At 43.1% G+C, this 16224-nt stretch overlaps 1 protein-coding gene across 5 annotated transcripts in view; it reads right to left on the bottom strand.

The window, feature by feature from the left end:
* The window catches only part of TBC1D30 (TBC1 domain family member 30), a 156020-nt gene that overhangs the window by 105634 nt on the left and 34162 nt on the right, over positions 1-16224 (bottom strand). For all 5 annotated transcript variants that reach the window (XM_070755627.1, XM_070755629.1, XM_070755630.1 and 2 more), the window contains one exon: positions 288-349. In XM_070755627.1, the coding sequence (XP_070611728.1) occupies positions 288-349 (62 nt within the window). The remainder of the gene's footprint in view (positions 1-287; positions 350-16224) is intronic.

The raw sequence follows: 16224 nt of genomic DNA, 5'->3' as shown, positions 1-16224 counted from the left end.
AAATAAATGCTCTGTATTAATTCTCCAAAAACTGTAAAAATATACAATTGATTTTAGTACATTGAGCTTCTTTCAATTGAAAATAATAATAATTCCCAATGCAGAATAAAAATTTTAAAAAATAAAATAAAATGGAACAAGTGGAATTATAGTTTAACTCTTTCCAATAATAAAATACATCCTAACTTTAATTAATAAATGCAGTTTTAAATTTTTATTTGTCCACATGCTTGGAAAAATAAGGGTTTTTTAAAGACTATTTATTCCAATGAATAAAAATCAGTTACCTGTTGAAAACCATTCTGACCTAATGATGGCTCAAGTGTAAACTTCAACTTTGTGTCCACTCCTATGCAACACAAATAGAAAACAATTACTAATATCTTCATTTATGGATCAAAACTGCATCACATTAGATAGCATAATATAAATTTGATATGCAAAATTAATGCATGGATAATATAATTTAAGATATAAATATTGCTATACAAAATAATGAAATTTTTCACAGTAAGTTATATTATTATTAATATGCCAACTGACATTAAGTTAACGGCAAAACTGACACCGAGTCTGCGGAGAGGGGCGACATACAAATCCAATAAATAAATAAAATAAATTAATAATAATAAATTAAGGAAATAATATTCTAAACTAAAAACAAATATGGAGAAAAATATTTAAATTACAGAATATGATAATCTCTTTCTGCATAAATCTAAAATATTACACATGAAGTAAAATAATGTCACATGGTGACATTCCATTGTTGAAGCCTAGAGGCTGATTGGTTGGAACAATTTGTCTAAGTGAAATCTCCCCTTGCTGGACTTCCCATCTGATGGGAAGACTGATAATTAGACCCTTACCTCTTTTCACAGACCACTGGCAGCAGCCTGTGCACTGCCTGTACATAGTTCTGATAAGTAGTGATGCTCTCTCCAAGATATTAACTCATCTGCGTCACATTCACACTTTGACCACATCACTGAAACAAGTCTCTCAGAGAAGCACAATGGATGAGAGCTATATGGCTCACCAGCTGATTCCTTTCAGTCTCTGGGCAGTATCACAGAGTTGACACTAGAAGAGACTCTATGTGGCTTTGTGTGGCTCCTGCACTATCTGAGATACAATGGGATTTATCTACCATCTCTCAAATGTCTCACTGTCTTTCATGGCTCATCTGTCTTCATGTATGTAGCTCAAACAAGTGCTAGCTTTGAGGACATGGTCATTCTTAGCAGAGAAACACATACAAGAACATATAGCACTGATGTGATCACAATAGAAACACATAACTTAGACAAATGAAAAAATACAGTGATCCCTCGATTATCGCGAGGGTTCCGTTCCAAGACCCCTCGCGATAATCGATTTTTCGCGATGTAGGGTTGCGGAAGTAAAAACAGCATCTGCGCATGCACGCCCTTTTTTTCATGGCCGCGCATGCGCAGATGGTGGAGTTTGCATGGGCGGCGGGGAAGACCCAGGGAAGGTTCCTTCGGCCGCCCAGCAGCTGATCTGCTCGGCAGCGCAGCAGCAGCGAGCAGACGAAGATCGGGGTTTCCCCTTTGCGTGGGCGGCGGGGAAACCCCGATCTTCGTCTGCTCGCTGCTGCTGAGGCCGCCCAGCAGCTGATCTGCTCGGCAGCGCAGCAACAGCGAGCAGACGAAGATCGGGGTTTCCCCGCCGCCCACGCAAAGGGGAAACCCCGATTTGGCTCCTCGCTGCTGCCACGCTGCCGAGCAGATCAGCTGCTGGGCGGCCGAAGGAACCTTCCCTGGGTCTTCCTCGCTGATGCCCCCGCTCGCCCGCCCGCCCGCCGCCCGCCGCCCGCCAGCAAGAGGGGGAGAGATAGAGAAAGAGAGAGAAGGAAAGAAAGAGATGAGAGAGGGAGGGAGTGTGAGAGAGGAAGAAGCAAGATAGAGAAAGAGAGAGAGAAAGAAAGATGAGAAAGGAAGGAAGAGAGTGACGTCATCGGGTGGGAAAAATCGCGATATAGCGTTTCGCGAAGAACGAGATCGCGAAAATCGAGGGATCACTGTATTATTCTTTTCCACTTGTTAAACTGTTTTTTTATTTTATTTTTATAATACAGTTATATATATATATATATATATATATATATATATATATACACACACACACACACACACACACACACACACACACACACACATATATATGTAGATTGTTCTGAGTTCGGGTTTTGCCCTGTGTAATATTTTGCATGTTTATGCGACGTTTCGGTGAAATCACATCCACCATCATCAGGCTGAAGTTTCCAAGCTTCGTGCTGTTGTAAAATGGAATGTCTGCAACTGTCATTTCTTCCTAGTGTATAGTGTGGGGGTGGAGATTTGGTTTGAATGTAGCAAATAGATTGGGTGATTATGTTTCAGTGATCTGATTGGTTGGTGTAATCATAATTATTAGAAGGATTGACATGGTGATTTTATGAAGTGTTTTTTGTTTAAGGCTGGTTTCCAAATTTCAAAAGTCCAAATTCATAATTATTAGAAGGATTGAATGGTGATTTTTATGAAGTGTTTTTTTTGTTTAAGGCTGGTTTCCAAATTTCTGGTAGGCGGGACGTGTCATCTCTTTTATTCATGCAAAGGGGGCTCCTTTCAATTTCTATGGCTTCTAGAGCAATTCTTCTATATAAATTCTCTGTTTTGTGAAGTAATTTAGTTTTTTCAAAGTCAATTTTGTGCCCTGTTTTTTTAATGTGCTGGACAAGGGAGGAAGTCTTATCTTCTTTTTTAACTGCATTCACATGTTCTGCAAGGCGTGCACTTACTCTTCAGTTGGTTTGTCCAATGTATGTGGCTGCACATGTTTTGCAAAGGATTTCATAGATTCCTTGGTATTCCAATTGGATTTTAGCTTTGGGGCTCCTTAGGATATTAGATATTTTTTGGTTGGTGCAAAATGAAGTTTTGATGTTATGTTTGTGCAGGATTTTACTAATTTTGTCTGTGGTGCCCTTGATGTAAGGGAGGATGGTGGTACCATTGTCCTGTTCTTGATCTTGTTTTTTGGGGGGTGTCTCTTTTTTTATTAGATTTGTGATTGTTTTCTCTTCGAATCCATTAGAAATTAATACATCTTTGAGTTTGTTCAATTCAGTTTTTAAGTGCTCATGGTCAGCTAAGCGTTTGGTTCTGGTGATGAGAGTTTTGGCCACTGAGGTGATTTGTGCGGGGTGGTGGTGTGAGTGTGCATTTAGATAACGGTTGGTATGGGTTTTCTTTTGGTAGATAGTGTGTCCTAGGCTGCCATTGGGTTTTTTATAGACCAGTACAGCTAGAAAGGGAAGTTGATCATTGATTTCTGTTTCCATAGTAAACTGTATTTTGGGGTGTAGGCTGTTAAGATGTGTGAGGAAATTGTCTAGTTTTTCCTTACCATGTGGCCAAATTACAAAGGTATCATCAACATATCTCAGCCAAAGTTTAGGTTTGTATTTGGATTGCTCTAATGCATTATTTTCGAAATATTCCATATAGAGGTTGGCGATGACCGGTGAGAGAGGTGATCCCATGGGGGCTCCCTCTATCTGTTTATATCTTTGTTCATTATAGATGAAGTATGTATTGGTCAGGCAGTGGTTGGTAAGGTCTAGGATATATTTGGGGGGTTTGTGTTTGTCCTGGATAGCTGTCAAGGCTTCTTTAATAGGTATTTGTGTGAAAAGGGACACGACATCAAAACTCACAAGTAGGTCATCGGGTTGTAGGTTTTGGTTTTTGATTATTTGTATAAAGTGGAATGAATTTTGAACATATGAGGTAATAGTTTCTGTATATGGTTGAAGGTATTTGGCTAAAAATTTGGCAAGGTTTTGTAGAGGGGAGCCTATAGAACTGACTATTGGTCTGAGAGGTATTCCTTCCTTGTGTATTTTTGGAAGGCCATAGAGTTTTGGACATATGGAAGATTTTTCTCTGGGGATGATTTCCAAGCACGAAGCTTGGAAACTTCAGCCTGATGATGGTGGATGTGATTTCACCGAAACGTCGCATAAACATGCAAAATATTACACAGGGCAAAACCCGAACTCAGAACAATCTACATACATATACCCGTGAAAATTTACAAAAACAAATATCTTACCTCTACGGGGAGGACACTTTCCTACTGACTAGGACCTATGAAAAACTTGAAGTCAGAAAAGCCTCCATCTTATGTGATCTCACATTCCTACGCAACTGCAGGGACAAAAGAATAATTCCCAAATACTTCCAACTAAAATTCCACCCAAAAACCCCAACCATTGAGAGGATCCTAAAAAGAACTGAATTAGCCCTAATCAGAAATGAACTCCACAAAAAAAGATTCATACTTGATGAAATCAACAAAAGTCTACTCTCTCTTCACCTTAAAATCAGCAACCAATTACACCCTATACTCTGGGATAAATTCAAACAAATATCAATCTGGAGAGCAGAAACAGAAACCCAATATAAGACAGACACACATAATAAAAAACTCCAAAAACTAGAAATACAGCAGAAACCCAGCCCTCCACAACAACTTATGACCAAAACAGTACATAACATATCAGACAGGATACTCGCCACTACAGAAACCAATATTCTTTCAAAAGGATTCAATTTTGCAATAACTCCAAAACACATCCCAACTGAAAACATCATATGTGGAATTGAAACAAATCTAAATAAAATAAACCCAGATACAGCCAACAAAATCAGACTTAAAGTCACTAATATTCTCTGCTCTAGTAAACCTCCTAAAAGCAACATACAAAAGGAGGAAAGAGATGCACTTATCAATTTGAAGAAAGACCATCATATAACCATCCTCCCAGCCGACAAAGGAAACTCCACAATAGTGATGAACACAGCAGACTACAAAGAAAAAATGACAACTCTACTACAAAACCCAGCCTACAAACTCCTAAGCACAGATCCTACCACCTACCTAGAAAAAACTACCAAATCCAAAATCAAGGCCTCTCCCATCAGCGAAGAAATCCAGCAAAAAATCATCCCCAGAGAAAAATCTTCCATATGTCCAAAACTCTATGGCCTTCCAAAAATACACAAGGAAGGAATATCTCTCAGACCAATAGTCAGTTCTATAGGCTCCCCTCTACAAAACCTTGCCAAATTTTTAGCCAAATACCTTCAACCATATACAGAAACTATTACCTCATATGTTCAAAATTCATTCCACTTTATACAAATAATCAAAAACCAAAACCTACAACCCGATGACCTACTTGTGAGTTTTGATGTCGTGTCCCTTTTCACACAAATACCTATTAAAGAAGCCTTGACAGCTATCCAGGACAAACACAAACCCCCCAAATATATCCTAGACCTTACCAACCACTGCCTGACCAATACATACTTCATCTATAATGAACAAAGATATAAACAGATAGAGGGAGCCCCCATGGGATCACCTCTCTCACCGGTCATCGCCAACCTCTATATGGAATATTTCGAAAATAATGCATTAGAGCAATCCAAATACAAACCTAAACTTTGGCTGAGATATGTTGATGATACCTTTGTAATTTGGCCACATGGTAAGGAAAAACTAGACAATTTCCTCACACATCTTAACAGCCTACACCCCAAAATACAGTTTACTATGGAAACAGAAATCAATGATCAACTTCCCTTTCTATATGTACTGGTCTATAAAAAACCCAATAGCAGCCTAGGACACACTATCTACCAAAAGAAAACCCATACCAACCGTTATCTAAATGCACACTCACACCACCACCCCGCACAAATCACCTCAGTGGCCAAAACTCTCATCACCAGAACCAAACGCTTAGCTGACCATGAGCACTTAAAAACTGAATTGAACAAACTCAAAGATGTATTAATTTCTAATGGATTCGAAGAGAAAACAATCACAAATCTAATAAAAAAAGAGACACCCCCCAAAAAACAAGATCAAGAACAGGACAATGGTACCACCATCCTCCCTTACATCAAGGGCACCACAGACAAAATTAGTAAAATCCTGCACAAACATAACATCAAAACTTCATTTTGCACCAACCAAAAAATATCTAATATCCTAAGGAGCCCCAAAGATAAAATCCAATTGGAATACCAAGGAATCTATGAAATCCCTTGCAAAACATGTGCAGCCACATACATTGGACAAACCAACCGAAGAGTAAGTGCACGCCTTGCAGAACATGTGAATGCAGTTAAAAAAGAAGATAAGACTTCCTCCCTTGTCCAGCACATTAAAAAAACAGGGCACAAAATTGACTTTGAAAAAACTAAATTACTTCACAAAACAGAGAATTTATATAGAAGAATTGCTCTAGAAGCCATAGAAATTGAAAGGAGCCCCCTTTGCATGAATAAAAGAGATGACACGTCCCGCCTACCAGAAATTTGGAAACCAGCCTTAAACAAAAAAAACACTTCATAAAAATCACCATTCAATCCTTCTAATAATTATGAATTTGGACTTTTGAAATTTGGAAACCAGCCTTAAACAAAAAACACTTCATAAAATCACCATGTCAATCCTTCTAATAATTATGATTACACCAACCAATCAGATCACTGAAACATAATCACCCAATCTATTTGCTACATTCAAACCAAATCTCCACCCCCACACTATACACTAGGAAGAAATGACAGTTGCAGACATTCCATTTTACAACAGCACGAAGCTTGGAAACTTCAGCCTGATGATGGTGGATGTGATTTCACCGAAACGTCGCATAAACATGCAAAATATTACACAGGGCAAAACCCGAACTCAGAACAATCTACATACATATACCCGTGAAAATTTACGAAAACACACACACACACACACACACACACACACACACACACACACATATATATATATATATATATAAAAAATAAAGTTTATTAATTAACAAAGGGTAAATGGGGAAAGGGAAGGAGGGGTACATAAATTTAAAAAGGGATAAGGGTATTTCTTACATGGTATTGTATTTTGATGTATATATCTTACATTGTAACAAAAATTCAATGTTCACATTTATATCTTATTACTATCAATACTTCATTTTTCTAACTTATCTTATTATTTAAAAGGTAGTAATAACTAGTGGTAAGGATAGTAAGAGACATATTTATAGAAAAGTAGTTAGGAAAATAGATTTACAATTGTATAAAGTATTTGTAAAATAATAAGGGAGGGAGAAAGAAAGAATCTGCCTAAGTAGCAGACGTTATCAGGAGATGCTATGGTGTAATAGTATGCTAATGGGTGTAACAGTAATATATCCGTAATGAGAATAAAAAAGGAAAAAGAAAAGGAAATATATTTATATAAATATTGGAAAAGAGGAAAGGTGTAACTTGGTTAGTATAGAATAAGGTAAGTAATTAGATTATAATGTTATCGTGTGAACGGTTGTTTAATTGAGTTTAAAAAACAAGTAAAAAGAGTAATGTTGTCGGAATCAGGTTTTGATCAAATTTTGTTTTCTGTTTATTTATTTGTTAATTTATTTATTTATTTTAAGTGTGAGTATTTAAATTATTTTATTAATTAATGGTATTTTGAGTTCGAAACGTTGCGAGATAATCAAAACCACTACATTTAAAAGGAAAAAAATGCTGCAAAACAGCCGGGGCATTTGTGAGGCCGAAAGGCATCAATGTATACTCAAAATGCCCGTATTGGGTGCCAAACGCTGTTTTTCACTCATCCCCTGGCCTTATACGAACCAAATTGTAAGCGCTGCATAGGTCTATCTTGGAAAAACAGTGGCAGCTCATAAACGTTCCATTAATTCCGGAATCAGGGGCAAGGGATAGCGATTGCGCACCGTGATGGCGTTCAGGCGCCGGTAATCACAACACAGACGTAAGTTCCCAGTCTTTTTTTTAACAAACAAGACGGGCGCTGACAACAGAGAGGTCGATGGCCTGATGAACCCTTTGGCCAGATTTTTATCTATGAACTCCTTGAGGGCCACTAATTCAGATTCCGACATAGAGTACAAATGACCAGCCGGGTAACCAGTCGGGTAACAGTTCAATGGCACAATCATAAGGGCAATGTGGCGGCATGCGGTCTGCCTCATTTTCATTAAAGACATCCACAAACTCAGCGAGACCCTCTGATAACACTGCTGCACGGATAACGGGCCGTTGCAAGGCACAAACATGACGATGGTGGTCTACACATTGTAAATTAGGAAACATGACAATGTTCTGCGACCACACCACCTGAGGATCATGCGCCCTTAACCATGACAACCCCAAGACAAGAGGGAAATGGAGGCCCCACGTGACATAAAATTGTAAAGTGTGGGAACGTGGGAACTAGTGTCTTGGAATGTGCGTGCGAAAAGCATAGACCTTGAGCATGACACGTATGATGACCCAGTTTCTCTAGCAACATTCTCCTTCCCAGCACTCTTATCTTGCCTTCTTTGCTGCTAGCCTAAGAAAAGTGCAACATTATATATTATGAGGTGGACTGATGGGGCCTTTCTCTCACTCTCGCTTTCTTTTTCTCATGAATCAGCACTGTGAAATGTAGCACAAGTTGTGTGATTTTTATTGGTTATGTTTTGTACATTAATACGTTATGAGTTTGAATTGGCGTAACAGACCCATGTGAAATGTAGCATCACAGAAGATTGCCTTTCTTTGTTTGCTTTCAATAAAAAGGTCATCCTGGATTGAATCTAGGTTGTCTCACCAAAGAGAAAAAGTTGTTTTCAAGTTTCTTGTCCGAGGTTTTTTCTCTCAATTGGATTTGTGAGTATCCCGCAGTCAGTTGCCAGCTACGAGCCTCTGTATCCCCATAACTGGTGACCTACGACATGATGAATTGTGTTGTGGTCCCCCCATCAACTGACTGCATTCCTTGACACCTCCGTACTCATCCGAGCAGGGAGCTCTTGTAATTACCCTAGGTCTGGTCGTCAAAGATGAAGTACCCTTACGTGAGTATGGGGGCAGAATTCTCTAAGCCCCAGGTCACGCGCCTCCAAGAACTTAAACAATTAGTCAAGGCTTCAATAATTTTAAAACCTATTGGGAAAAATTTGTATATTCCCTCTAAAACTGACCTTAAAAGCCTTGTCAAATATATTTATAAAAACTGTCCTGCATATCCTGAGAAAGGCTCTCTTAAATCTTTTGTTTGAGCTAAATTGGGAACATGCCTTCATGTGGTATTGTTCACTTGGAGGGTGGTCATGGACTGTCTTCGGTCTCATGACAGTGAACTGAACAGGGTTTCAGACACTCTGCCACCTTATCAATCTGACTCTAAATCTGATTCTAAATTGCCCCCTGCTGCTGAAAGCTCCCTGATAGCCTCTGTTCCGGAGGGAAAAACAAGTGAGACAAGGTTTCCAACAGGCAAAAGAAAGGGGGGAGCTGCTGGTGGATGAATATAGTAATTGTTTTCCTGTGTCTTAGAGAATTACTAACATTGAGCTGTTTCCTATGAAACTAATTAGAGATCTTAAGCAAGCAGTAGCTTTGTGTGGAATCACTAATCATTATGTCTCAGGTCTTATTGAAATTGTTGCAAACACATAATTTAACCTTTGCTTAGTAAAATTGATGTGGGTCTGGCTGATTATATATAAGCTTGTCATATAGTTGGAACTACTGCTTATAATATGGAAACACTTGCATTGGCACTGCAAAATGTGGGGAAATCTTAATGCAGAGCCCCCAGGGGAGGTGCTGCTAAAGGCACTTTAAAAACTAGCAAGCCAAAAACTGTATGTCCCCGGTGCAAAAAGGGTTTTCATTGGGCTAATCAGTGTCTTGTGAATCCTTCCCCTCAGTTGGGAAACTAGAGGGGGGGTGCATGCAGCCAGCCCCGCTCCAAAGGTTGTTTTTGTTATGTCATATGAGCCTTCTTTGGTCTATGTTCTGTTTGTAGCTAGCAAGATTGTAGAAGCTGTTTCTTTTTTTTCCTGCTTTGCCATTACTTGTTTACATTAAACCTGTTGTTTTGCCTTTGCATGTTAACATGTGGGGGTGAGATTTTGAACTAATCCTGCATTTAAAAAAGCTTTTTTGTTATTTGTGTTTGTTGATTGTCCTAATACAGCAAACCTTAAAAGAATTAACAGCCATATTACATCAACAGGGTTTGCACATAGCTCCAGAAAAAATCCAAAAATCAGAACCTTTTTCTTATTTGGGTCACATGCTTCTCATGCTTCTCCTGAGTTACCTTGTTTGAAATTAACTTCACCCACTACTTTGGTTAAATTGCAACAATATTTGGGATCCATAAATTGGGCGCGTCCGAGTCTATGGAGAGGGGCGGCATACAAATCCAATCAATCAATCAATCAATCAATCAATCAATAAATAAATAAATAAATAAATAAATAAATAAAATGTGGGACTTACCACCTCTCAATTGGCTCCTTTATTTTCTGCACTCACTTTGGGTTCAGCAACCCATGATCTCATTCAATTAACTGCCATTCATTTAGAGGCCTTGCAACAAGTCAATGCTGCTTTACAGCACATGTGGGTGGACAGGATGGAAGCCAATCTTCCTCTTGTCATGATTTTATTAAACACTGTGGGTCTTCCCACGGCAGTTCTCGCACAAAAGTCCTCAAAATTATTAATTCTGGAATGGATTCATTCCAGAATTCTCATACCCCACGCACCACTGTCCCTCAGAAGCCTCATCTTTTTGCTACACTCATTGTCAAATGTCGGCATAGGGCAAAATTGTTGGCTTGAATCGAATCTTCTGTGTTGTACATACCCTTCTCTTTATCAGTATGGGATCCTTTGTTTGCAAACTCTGATCATCTTCAGTTTGCACTGGCTGATTGGCCTGGGGAGTTTTCTTGTCGTGCACCCCCTGACCCAAGACTGTCACTTGTAAGAACAGTCCCTTTTCAATGGCGCTCCCCATTGTCCCCTGCTCCCGTTTCTGATGCTGTCACTGTATTCGCAGATGGTAGCAAGACTTATGGGGCATGTGCCTGGCTGCACGAGGGTCAGTGGTCAACAAAAATTGCTCCCCCTCAGACCTGAATTGGCTGCATCTATTTTGGCATTTACATGCAAACCTCTTGTCTTTGTTTCTCTCCTTGCAAAAATTAATCATGGCACGAAAGTGTTTATTTTTTGTTTCCCATATTAGGAGTCATCAACCCTTTCCTGGATTTTTGCAAGAAGGAAACAATGTAGCAGATGCTGCAGCTTCAGCTGCAACTGCCTTCATCTCCCTCATGGCTGTTGTTTCAGCCCCGACTCCTTGGGAAAGTCATTTTTATTTTCATCAGAGTAAAAAGGCACTTATGAAGCAATTTGGCATAACATCAAATGAAGCATCTGCTATTTTTCAGCAATGTCCCACCTGTAGCCAACAAGCGAACTCCATACCTATGGGGGTCAACCCTAGAGGTATGGAATGCTGCCAGATTTGACAAATGGATGTAACACAATATCCTCCCTTCGCTTCTTGGAAATATCTTCATGTTTCCATTGATACATACTCAGGCTACATTATGGCCATTCTGCATAGGGGTGAAGCCACCAAACATGTCATAAATCACTGTAGTCGCACCTTTGCATCATTGGGACGTCCAAAAGAACTGAAAACTGATAATGCACCTGTTTACATAAGTGCGGCCTTTGCTGCCTTCTGTAACCAGTGGGACATTGTGCATAAATTCGGGATTCCTTACAACAGTCAGAGTCAATGTCTCGCGGAGAGGGCAAACTTAACACTAAAACGTGCCCTGGACAGATATGATCAGATGCAGGGGAAAACTGCCCCTAACCTCCCAGTGGTGTAAAACACTCTTAATCTTTGTTTATATACTCTGAACTTTCTTAATTTGACTGGCACTCCTTCATCCTCTGCTGGGACTCATCATTTTTCCTCAGTTCCAGTTTCCTCCCCCAGGCCTTTGGTCTACTATCGTCAACTACCAGATCTCACCTGGAGAGGCCCAGCAGATCTTATCACCTGGGGACGAGGTTACGCTGCAGTACAGCTTGACGATCGGGTGCTGTGGGTACCAGGAAGACACGTAAGACAATATCTTCCTAAACATGCAGGCACAAAAGGGGGATATGGACATTCACACACACCTCCCCTTCCTATGGGAACCTCCAGAGATGACAGCACTCCAACAACTGTCTGACCCCCTGCCTGACCTGGAGACTGGGCAGGGGCACCCACAAACACCGCCTTACGAAGAACATGAAGAATCTCCGAGGGGATATTCGTTGCTTTGTCAAAAAACACCTAATCATCACTCTTTTTTATCCTTGTGTGCTTATTGCATTGTCTGTTAGTTTTGCTATTTTTCTTTTATGCAATATTATACATTCCAGAACAGAGGGGTCTGGTGGGTCCTAAGCTCCTCACATACCCTAATGGGGCCTTAAGTGGGTCCCTCAATAGAGTAAGGAGACACATTCCTCAACCACGCATGTCCTTCAATCCTCATGAGCTATCGCAACGCCTTACCTATAACCAATGTTCCCTCTAATTTTTTTTCGGGGTAGGCGGAAAAGTATAGTGTCTGAGCAGCAGTCCCCTTGGGACTGGGCAGCATAGAAGTATAAATAAAAAAATAAAAAAATATAAATAATAAATCCCTTCTTTTTTTTTAAAAGAAATTAATAATAAAACAAAACAAAACTCTATTACTATTAAAACTAAAACAACCAGCAAATCCAAAAACATAACTATTAATAAAAACAGGTGAGGGCGGGTTTTTTTTCCCTCTGTTATTATTTAAGTGCTTTTACCATATGCTTTAAATCAAGAGTCACTTCTCTCTCTGTTTCTCTCTCTTTCCTGTCATTCTCTGCCTCAATCATTTTCTCATTGCTCTTTTTTTCTCCCCTTTTTTCTATCATTTCTTTCTCCCTTTCTCTTCCTTCCACTCCTCTCTCTCTTGATTTCTTCCTCTCTCACTCTCTCTCACTCTCTTTCTTCTCCCTCCTCTCTCTCTTTTTTTCTTGCTCTCTCTCACTCTCTCTCTTCCTTCCTATCTTCTCTCTCTCTCTTTCTCTTTCTCTGTCTCTCCCTTCCTTTCTTTCCTTCTCTCTTCCACTTTTTTCTCTTTCTCTCTCTCTTTTCCTTCCTTCCCCTCTTCCCCTCCCTCTACCTCTCTTTCTCCCTCTCTCCCTTTATATTTATCTCTTCCTTCCTTCCTTCCTCTCTTCCTCCCTTTCTCTCACTCTCGTTCACGTTTCCCTTCCTTCCCTCCCTCCTTCTTTCCTCTCCTCTTTCCCCCCTCTCTTTCCCTTCTTTCTCTCCACGTCTCCGGTGGGCAGCTAGCTTTGCTGACCACCACAAGGCTCAAGCCAGCTGCCCGGGAAAGCCAGGAAGGTCCTCCTGCCCCCCCCAGCCGAAAACACAACGGAGGTCTGCCGCCACCAGCTTCAGCCTCCCATTGCCCGATCCGCCCCCTTTCCTCCTCTTCCAAGAAAAGCGTGGAGGCTGCCTGCTTGAGCCTCCCGACGCCGCTTCGCCCTGCCTGTCTCCGTTGTGTTTTCGGGGGGAAGCGGCAGGAAAGCCCTGTGCCGGCTTTCCGGCAAAGCCGGCTTTCCGGCAAAGCAACTTTTCAAATGTGCTGCTTTCCTGCAACTCTTTTCTGGGCAGGGGGGGAGGCCACTCCCCCCCCCAGGAAAGAGGTTCAGGAAAGCAGCATGTTTAAAAGGCGCGCTGCTTTCCTGGAAAGCCGGCTTTCCTGGCCGGCACAGGGCTTTCCTGCCGCTCCCCCCTGAAAACACAACAGAGACAGGCAGGGCGAAGCGGCGTCGGGAGGCTCAAGCAGGCAGCCTCCGCGCTTGTCTTGGAAAAGGAGGGGACGGATTGGGCAGGCGGGGGCAGCGCCGAGAGGCCAGGGGCGGGAGGCATGATGGGGAGGCAGGGGCAGCCGCGGCTCCCTTTCCTTCTACTGCCGGTGCCTCTCCGCCCCCGCCCCCCCCGCGGGCTGGCAGGGGGATGGGGAGCGCGCGCCCATGGAAAAAGGTGTGCGGGGGGTATTTTGGGGCGCGTGCATGCTCACGCGCGCAGCTTACGGGGAACAGTGCCTATAACCTGTGGGTGTGTTTGGCTCAACAAATTAATGTGTCCATATTTTGTTTAAATGAGACTGTGGACATGCATACATTGCTTGGCAATTGTTTGATTCCTGTATGTACTCCTCTTTCTTTAATCCTTAATGACACCACCTTGGGAATGTTTTTGAAGAATCGCGAAATTCGATACAGTGGAACCCCGACATACGAGCTGCTCTACTTACGAGCTACTCGAGATAAGAGCTGGGAGAGGAGAGACATTTTTGTTCGTCTCCCGAGCTCAAATCCGAGATACGAGCCGAGAAGAGCCGGGCTGACTTACTTTCCTTCCTTACTTTCCGGAAGTTCGCCTTTGGCGTTTGGCTTCAGGAGTTAGCTCGCAAACGGCGCGGCTGTTTAAAAGGTCGTTGCCGGCCTGGGGGGCTTCCTAGCCCCCCACCGAACCCGGGTTGGGGGTTGGGGGGGTTCTGGAAAGCCCCCCAGGCCGGCAGCGACCTTTTAAAACAGCCGCGCTGTTTGCGAGCTAACTCCTGAAGCCCAACGCCAAAGGCGAACTTCCGTGCCTCAGGAGGTAGCTCGCAAACGGCGTGGCTGTTTTAAAACATCGCTGCCGGCCTGGGGGGCTTTCCAGAACACCCCCAACCCGGGTTCGGTGGGGGGCTAGGAAGCCCCCCAGGCCGGCAGCGACGTTTTAAAACAGCCGCGCCGTTTGCGAGCTATCTCCTGAAGCCCAACGCCAAAGGCGAACTTCCGTGCCTCAGGAGGTAGCTCACAAACGGCGCAGCTGTTTTAAAACGTCGCTGCCGGCCTGGGGGGCGTTCTGGAAAGCCCCCCAGGCCGGCAGCGACGTTTTAAAACAGCCGCGCCGCTTCTGAAGCCAAACGCCAAAGGCGAACTTCCGCGCCTCAGGAGTTAGCGGCGAAGTAACGTGAAGGATTGGAAAGCTGAAACCGCCCTGTTTCAGCTCCCCAATCCTCCACGTTACTTCGCTCCTGTCCTGGCTAAATCGTGTGGCAGCAAACATGCTTTGGGGGTTTGGCTGGGGGGGAGGGAGTTAGGAAGGTCCTACTTCTCCCCCCCAGCCAAATCCCCAAAGCATGTTTGCTGCCACACGATTTAGCGGCGAAGGGACGTGAAGGGATGGAAAGCTGAAACAGCCCGGTTTCAGCTCCCCATTCCTCCACGTCACTTCGCTCCTGTCCTGCCTAAATCGTGTGGCAGCAAACATGCTTTGGGGGTTTGGCTGGGGGGGAGGGAGTTAGGAAGGTCCTACTTCTCCCCCCCAGCCAAATCCCCAAAGCATGTTTGCTGCCACACGATTTAGCGGCGAAGGGACGTGAAGGGATGGAAAGCTGAAACAGCAAAGCATGTTTGCTCCCACGGGGAAGGGAAAAGGCGGCGGCTTAAGCCCTTCCCTGTGCTTCGGAAGCCGCTGACGCGCCCCTCTGACGGCGTTCGGCGGCTTCCGAAGCACAGGGAAGGGCTTAAGCCGCCGCCTTTTCCCTTCCCCGTGGGAGCGCCAGACCTCTTGTCTGCCCGGCCTGAGGCACGAAATCGCTGCTTATGCCGGGCGGCATTGCTTGTGTTCCAGGCGAGCCGCCCGGCATAAGCAGCGGTTTCGTGCCTCGGGCCGGGCAGACAAGAGGTCTGGCGCTCCCACGGGGAAGGGAAAAGGCGGCGGCTTAAGCCCTTCCCGTGCGCCCCTCCGGAGGATCCCCATCCCGGGCGGAGCAGTCTGAGGGGTCCGGAGAAGCGAGCGATCCGGGAGTCCAGGACAGTTTTGCGCGAAAACGGCAGCAGGGAAAATTCGGCCGGGCTAATGGCCGCGGCTCAAAAAAGGTTGGGAAACACTGAGATAGAGAGAAAGTGAGAAAGAGAGAGTGAGAGAAAGAGGGGGAGAGAAAGAGAAAGAGAGAGGGGGGAGAGAGAGAAAGAGAGGGATAGAAAGAGAGAGAGAGTGAGAGATGCTCAGTGAGCCTTTCTTTGAAGTTGCCTTTCTTTCTTTCTTTCTTTCTTTCTTTCTTGCTCTTTTTCTTTCTCTCTTTTACCTTCCCTTCCTCTATTTCTTCTTTTCTTTCTCCTTCCCACCTTTTTCCCTCCCTCCCTCCCTTCACTCATTCCTCTCTTACTATCCCCTTTCATAAGTTTCCTTGCTTCCTTCCTCTGTTCCTGTCCCTTCCCC

Source organism: Erythrolamprus reginae, chromosome 6 (assembly GCF_031021105.1).
Source record: "Erythrolamprus reginae isolate rEryReg1 chromosome 6, rEryReg1.hap1, whole genome shotgun sequence".
In the NCBI taxonomy this organism is placed as follows: Eukaryota; Metazoa; Chordata; class Lepidosauria; order Squamata; family Dipsadidae; genus Erythrolamprus; species Erythrolamprus reginae.
The sequence above is the reverse complement of the archived record's forward strand: the minus strand, read 5'-3'. Positions and strand labels throughout refer to the sequence as shown.